We start from the raw sequence: 7,481 nt of genomic DNA, 5'->3' as shown, positions 1-7,481 counted from the left end.
AGCCCCACACAGACTAGCCCCTAAACAACAGGGCAGCGGAGACATGGATCTGTGCCCTGGGCAACTTTTAGTGATGTAAGCGGATGAGCTCTTCCAATATTCCTACTGCATGAAACATCTAAACCTGAATTTACTACGAGTATTAACAATCATGTGATGTAAGGATTGTATGAAAGCTTGGGCAAGTGGATAAAAAAAAATTGCGCATCAACATTTTGGCATCTGAATATCCAGCCGAATAGAAGCTTGGCAAAAAGGGGGGGGGCGGGATTGTTCTGCTGCCAGCTTTGGCAATGAATTCAAATTAATTTCGAAATTGACAGTCATATCTGTCTGGAACAAAACAAGGTGTCACCGTGCCCAGATCGCCTTCTCAAACAGAATACTTACTCCAAATAGTATAAAGGGCATGAAATTACGTTTAAGCGACAGGTCAAGACGTGGTAGAAGAGCGCCGCTCAGTGGTAGATAATAGTCACTGCCACATGGTGTGCAAGATGGTGAATTCAACGGCATCGCCAGCACAATTAAAAGTGCAAGAGAAGCCCCACAGCAGTGTTTCTCAAATGGGGGTACGCGGACCCCTGGGGGTACGCGAGAAAAGTTCTCTTAATGTGTGAAAGTCTTTATCATAGTCATGAATAATTCATAAATGAATGTACCAATATAATAAATTCAATTAAATTTCATATCTTAAAGTTCAATAATCACCTTTCTGCAACATTGATGTGAACAATGGTGTTTCCAATAGCAGCGAGCGCAGTCACATTATCAGTAGGCTAACGTTACGTCGACTGGCGTCGTTCACTTTGAACCTTGGAATGAGAGTTTTCGAATTAACGTTAGCAAGCAAAGACAATGAATAGGTGGCTGAAACGTAGCAGCTGCAATGCAGCTGAACATCATGAGAAAACAGATGAAGAACCCACAAAAAAGAAAGAGAAAACGGACTCTAAAAAATATCGTCAGTATCAGGAAGAATCCAGTAGCGAATTCGGGGGGCAGTCTGGGAACCGCCACAGCCGGGACGCGAACCCGTGTCTCCCACTCCGCAAGCCACAACGTTTACCAGTCGACTAAATGGTACGAATTAGTAGTTAAAGACCAACGTGTCTATTTATTCATGCACGTTACAATACATTTCTATGGGCTTCACCTACATGAGCTCCAATCCTCCCCAGGCGTTGTGCTTTTTTTGGGGGGGGGGGGGGATTAGCTCCATGAAGCCAGCCCACCTCCAACGACACCTCGTCACAAAGCATCCATGTCACTGGGTACACACGTTGTTGATCAAGCGGTGGAAAAACTCAAGGTCTGCGAATCATTTTCACTCCAGCTCGATGAGTCTACTGACGTGAGTGGACACGCGCAGCTAGGTGCTTTCGCGAGGTTTGTGGATATGGACGATATTTGTGAACGTGTCCTTTTTCTCTTTTTTTGTTGCAAGAGTTTAGGGGGGAATACAACTGGAGAAGACATTTGCAGCGTTGTTAATGCGTTCCTCTGCAAACGGCCTTGACTGGAAATCCTGCACCAGTGTGTGTACCGACGCGGCTGCGTCGATGGCAGGCCGTGTGAAAGGGCTCATTGCGCGGATTAGGAAGCAGAATCCCGACGTGCAGTGGACTCACAGCATCATACACAGGGCAGCATTGGCGTCCAAGAAAAAGCCCTGTGTTGCATGCCGTTTTAAACGACGCCGACAAGGCAATTAACGACATTAAGTCAAGGCCTCTTAATGCACGACTGTTTCGCAGACTGCGTGAAAACTGCTACATTGTAGCGAATTCGGGGGACAACGCAACCACAGAAAGTGCCGCGGCCGGGAAGCGAACCCGTATCGCCCGCACCGCAGGAGGCATCGCTAACCGCTCGTCTAAAGGGGCCGCGGCAGTTCCTGTGGTTACGTTGTCCCCCGAATTCGCTACAATATATTGTGATTATACCTGGTTCGTTGCTGCCACCTATAGGCGGACCAGGGTATTGATATTACGGGTGCCTCGGAGTGTCATGTGACCGTCGTTGTAGACTAAAACCACCGGCTGTCATGGCGGCAAGTTTCGAGCCCCTCTCCCGACCGATTTATGTTGTAACCCTAGCAGTGTAAGTTGGTCAATACTCTAGGGAAGGTACAACAAAACACATGGAATCTGAACACACACAATGGTTAGTACACACCGAGGTGCGCTGGCTCGTGTTAAGTGATATTAAATATAACCCGAGTGTATTTGTATTACTCTGTAACCAATGTATGCAACCAGAACAGAGGGTGAAGAAAGACACATTCATGTACATGAAATATATTGCATGCCTCGCACTGAATGTGGGTTGCCCTCCCCTGGGGCCTTGGGAGAGATACCGTGTCTGGTGCAAGGAGGGCCCCCGATAAGAGTTACAGGTCCAGACAGGATGAGCACTCCCTAAAGCTCAACCATGAAAGGGAGCATTGACCAAACATAGTGGACAGGAAAATAAGGGTCATGTGTGATGAATGAACAAGGGAGGTTTAGCATATAAAGAAGCTCACACACAAAGAAAGTCAGACACACACGACGGATTGGCAGTGTGTCTCCAGATCTGTACTCAATAAAATTATTTTAATCTCCTAAGACGTGGTGGCTGTTTTCTTCACATCAACGGACCCGGGGACGAGGAACACGAAGGTGATTCCCAACACTCGCCCGCGGGAGGACCTCAACAGGCCGTTTGAACTACGAGCTGAAGAGGTGCGCGTCTTTCTGTCGGACCATGGCTCTCCCCACATGCCAGGTTGTTTGAGGACGCCGACTGGCTTGCAAAGTTAGCGTGTCTTTCAGATATATTCACAAAGCTGAATGAACTTAATGTGTGTCTGCAAGGCAAGGACACTTACCATTCTGAACCTGTATGACAAGGTGGGGGGTTTTCTCAAGAAAGCAGAGCTGTGGAAAAGTTCATGTGCAGGGGGGGGATCTCACCTGCTTTCCTGGGGTAGACGCTTTCCTCTCCAATGAGGATGTGGAGAGCACCGGTGACGTCAATAATAGAGGGACACTTGGCCAACTTGACTTCTGATTTCAATTCCTACTTCCCCTGACATTGAGAAGAGCTCTGCACAGCTGGACTGGGCGAGAAATCAATTTCTCTCTTGTCTGAAAGCAACAGAAGCAAGCTTCCTGCCAGTCTGCAAGAAAACATCTAGGATGTTTTATGTGACTGTGGTCTACAGATGATGTTCGAGGGATGTACTCTCACAGTTTTGGGTGTGTGTGAAGAAGGAACACCCAGAGCTAGGAAAGAAAGCCTTGGAACAGTTGCTCCCATTTGGATCCACCTATCTGTGTGAAACATCATTTTCTACGACAGATAAAAACAAAGAAACAGACTGTCTGGAAAACACCTTAATCACTGCAGTTGCCTCTCTGCCACCCAGAATGACAAAACTCATCAGTGAAGTACAAGCCCACGTCTCACTAAATTGTAAGTAAATCTATATTTGTGCGACTCTTCCTCAATTGGCTTACCTGGTTAAATGAAGGTGACAAAAATATCTCAAACTGTGTGTGTGTGTAATGTGGGAATACATGGGAAATAGGTATTTGGATAGGGAGGGGGTGGGCTGGAGGGAAAAAGGTACACTGTGGTATATCAGTTGTTGAAATGTTACTGATGGGCTGTGCTTATTGTTCCAACTAACAGATGATATTGATGTAAATAAATTGTGTGTGGCTGTGGTATGTTATTTTTTCCTTCAATGGGATTACTTTAATGTACATGCTGTCTGAAATAGTTGTTACTGTTCACAATAAATATATTATAAAAAATAAAAACAATAACATTGCATATTATTTATTTATTCATTTTTTCTAAAAGTTTTGGGTTGGCCAAGGGGGTACTTGTTGAACAAAAATCTAAGAGGGGAGGGGGTACAGCAGCCAAAAAAGTTTTGAGAACCATTACCCTACAGTGTAATGCTGGGGAAATATAGTTACTATACACCATTGAAGAATACACAATTGTTGGAAATTTTGGAAACAATTTCAACCACGTATCTGGGAATTGAACAGGTGAATAAAAAATAAAATGAGGCTGGCTGAAACCATGGGACAAAGACAAGTATTTACAGATGCATATTTACAAGTATGTTTGAAGCTCAGCTACCCTAGAACAGAGATGGGGGGGCGGCTCTTTCCACTTGGGATAGTGGCCACAGGTTTTACAGAACCTCGCTCTGAATATTGCATAATAGGACAACAGTTGACAAATTGTCTAAAACAAGTACTCTGATAAATAAAAATCTCAGAACCTGTTAAAATAAAAATTTTGTGCTAGCTATACAAGTAGAGACCTTCCAATGGCTCCTACAAAACATTTGTACATAGACAGACAAGACTCAACAGATGTCAAAGAGAGTAAACTGCCCAGAATGTGCAGAATTTCCCCTCAGGGATGAATTAAGTATTCCGATTCACTTCAGCGCTTTTTTCAGTGGATGGAATACCCATTGCACGCTCTTTTCAGCATTCCCTTTTGGGTTGTTCCGCGTTTATGAAGCCTCTTCATCAATCTTGGGTGCAAGGTAGTATCTAACATGCCCCATGTCAGCAATCTTGTACTCCACCACTGTAAATTACAAAGAAAAATAGGTAAAATATAAATGCAGAATCTCTACATATGGGCAAGTTAAAATTAAATGTGTGACTATGTGGATCGGGTTTCTCTTATTAGCATTTGTCAGCACAAGTGGAACAGCTGCCCTTACCAAGGGGGATATCTGCAGACATGCTGAGGGTGACAGCCTCTGACAGTGCTGTGGCCTTAGTGAAGAGGTTCAGGTAGTTGAGGGAAAATATCAGCTGGGCAGGCTCATTCATCTCAATGGTCACCTGGAGATCAAGGAAGACAATGAATTTGTGACATCCTTGGAGCACAGCAGTGGAGACCATGTTGATAGTGGCAACGAGTATGCGTCTCCCCCCCCCCAAACAAACTCCTACGACACACTTCACCAATTTTGAACTGCTTGCTTTGGTAATAAATTCTGTATATCACTTGATGGCCCCAAGGAACAGTAAAAACTAAAGTGGTCTGTTTTATATCAAGTTTAGACTCACTGCTTCATCTTCCTTGTCCACATTGCTGGTCTGGGACAGCTTGATGTTCCCAGTGCCCAGCTCTCCACTGGCAGAGAACTTGACTCCGTCTTTGGCACAGGATATCATGACTGCGTCACTGATCTGGGACAGGTCACGGCAGATTCGGGCAAACTCCCGTGAGGGCATCTTCACCACACAACTGTATTCCTGCTCCTGGAAGGGCAGAGATGGGCAATTTGAGCATTGTGAAGCAATGTGGAGCCATTAGCATCGGTGAAAAAATATGTAGGCAATGCACAAATGTGACTGATCATTAGATTGGTTTGACAAATTCTTACTGGGATTCCAAGCTGCTCCACATCTAGGTCCATCAGCTTCATCTCATAGTCCGAGACTTTCTCCTGGTCTAAAATAAAAACAGATGATCATCATCTAGACCCAGTTTTAAAAAAACGTCAGCATGAGTCCAGTTGTGACTTGACGCCGTGCCCCCCCTCCCATGTTGTGATTCCTCTAAGTAAAACAATTCAACAATTAACTTTTATAAATAACAAACATGACTCACTGACTGTCTCAAACACAAGGGTAAGTGTATCTGCATTGTCCTCTGCTCTGAGGGTGATGATATCTTCGTTCCCTGCACATTTCAAGATTTTTGACATACTGTGTGGGAGAGAAAAAAAAATCAAATGATTACAGATAGCAGGTAGAATATGCAAGCTATAAGTATTGTTGCGAATTCGGGGGACAACGTAACCACAGGAAGTGACGCGGCCGGGAAGCGAACCCATTTCGCCCGCACCGCAGGACACATCGCTAACCGCTCGACCAAAGCGGCCAGCGTGTCTTCTTTTCTATGCACGTTACACTATAAACATTTACAAGACCAACTTTAATTTCATGATAGCCCTTGGTTGAATACAGCACTCCCAAAAACAAGATACAGTTCTTATTAACAAGATAAAGTTCATATTTTCTCCTTTGGTTTGGGCTGCGAGATCAGATTTATCAAGCCACCCAAAACATCCCGAGCGGGTACATTATGAGCGCCGTTAAGTAGCAGCGGAAGTAAAAGTTCCCGGGTTGAATATTTCCCGCCAGCGAATCTGGCGCTCAAATGACGTCACTGGGTAATTTCATAAAAGCGCGCCACGCGCGATAAAGGAGCAGCTATCGCAGCGGCACATCTTATGATATTCGATGTTACACGTTAATCTATGTGAGTAACACGACCATTTGTTAGCCTGACGTACATCGATCTTAAACGGCACCAAACTAACTTCAGGGCTTGGTCTGCGAAACGTCAGACATCGAAGGGTAGACATCACGTCTGGGCAACCGGGCCACCTGTCGGCTTTCCGCTGCCACTCTCTTACTCTAAAGCCGGTGAGATACGAGATAAGACCAACAGCGGAGCAAGTATTTACACAAAAGTGCACCCCCACCCCAATATGCGTCTTTTCACTCGCTGACGCCCAACAAATAAGTTGCGTCAGCTGAATCTGACAGCAAGCCCACGGTAGAGATGACGCCTTATCCTAGCCAGGTTTAGCTGCAACAACCAGGCCGGCTCGTCCGCCGAGCCGGGTCACACATACGAACTGCTTTAGATCACAGTCCGTTTTAACGACCGACCCTCACCTCGACTCACACGCGGTTGACAAGAGAAAACCATGTCCCCGATACCTACACGCAACCGGCGTATTCCTCACCTGCCGAGGTTAATTCCCATAGCCAGGTTTCTGTCGCAGCGGTAGGAGTCGAACCCATCGCTGCGGAGCGTGAGCTGCACCAGAGCCACGTGAGAGGAGTCCATGCTCTGCAGGGAGATGCTGGACGAGCTGACGTCCCAACACGCTTCTGTGATCAGGTCTTTCAAAGCCTCCAGCACTTTCTTCAAGATGGAGCCCTGGATCAAGCGAGCCTCAAACATGACGTCGGGTTCAAATAATCGTTTTGAGAGAGGAAAGAAAAAGAAAATCTAGGCGTTGCGGGATCCCGTTAGAGGCTTGTGCAGCAGGTCAGAGCTAAAGGTTTTGGTCCGAATCGCGGTGCGGCCGAAACGGGACGCCCGACGCTGTTTACAGGAAGCGGAGTACTGCGAGAGCGCGCCAACGCGAAGTTTTAATGGAGTCGTCGTCGTCTTCTTCTTCGTCTTTTAGGTTTATTAGCGGTTGGCAAACAACGATTTGGCTCATTACCGCCACCAGCTGGAATGGAGAGTGGACCAAAATATATCTGTTAAAAAAAAAACCCTCATATTTTCATTCATTATCCAAACCGCTTATCCCTACTCACGGTCGCGGGGATGCTGGAGCCTTTCCCGGCAGTCACTGGGCGGCAGGTGGAGAGACACCCTGGACAGGCTGCCAGACCATCACAGGGCAGCCCCCCCCCACCCATGGC

The 7,481-nt window shown here is 46.2% G+C and overlaps 1 protein-coding gene across 1 annotated transcript; it reads right to left on the bottom strand.

The window, feature by feature from the left end:
- Positions 1–3,817: 3,817 nt before the first annotated feature.
- Positions 3,818–7,205, bottom strand: LOC130114845 (proliferating cell nuclear antigen). Its single transcript, XM_056282746.1, has 6 exons — positions 6,788–7,205; positions 5,641–5,738; positions 5,414–5,481; positions 5,094–5,288; positions 4,742–4,865; positions 3,818–4,602 (listed from the first exon to the last, which is right to left on the bottom strand). Exons 1-6 carry the CDS (start codon positions 7,006–7,008, stop codon positions 4,526–4,528), a joined length of 783 nt encoding a protein of 260 aa, XP_056138721.1. The 5' UTR covers positions 7,009–7,205; the 3' UTR covers positions 3,818–4,525.
- Positions 7,206–7,481: the final 276 nt, after the last annotated feature.

Source organism: Lampris incognitus, chromosome 1 (assembly GCF_029633865.1).
Source record: "Lampris incognitus isolate fLamInc1 chromosome 1, fLamInc1.hap2, whole genome shotgun sequence".
In the NCBI taxonomy this organism is placed as follows: Eukaryota; Metazoa; Chordata; class Actinopteri; order Lampriformes; family Lampridae; genus Lampris; species Lampris incognitus.
The sequence above is the reverse complement of the archived record's forward strand: the minus strand, read 5'-3'. Positions and strand labels throughout refer to the sequence as shown.

What these genes read in the sequence shown, in the direction of transcription:
- LOC130114845 (XM_056282746.1), bottom strand. Translation starts at nt 7,008, where the DNA reads ATGTTTGAGGCTCGCTTGATCCAGGGCTCCATCTTGAAGAAAGTGCTG. An exon ending in CCTTGTGTTTGAGACAGTCA is followed by an intron (nt 5,482 to 5,640) that starts GTGAGTCATGTT and finishes TTTTTATTTTAG; the next exon opens with ACCAGGAGAAAGTCTCGGAC. An exon ending in TGGACAAGGAAGATGAAGCA is followed by an intron (nt 4,866 to 5,093) that starts GTGAGTCTAAAC and finishes CTTGATCTCCAG; the next exon opens with GTGACCATTGAGATGAATGA.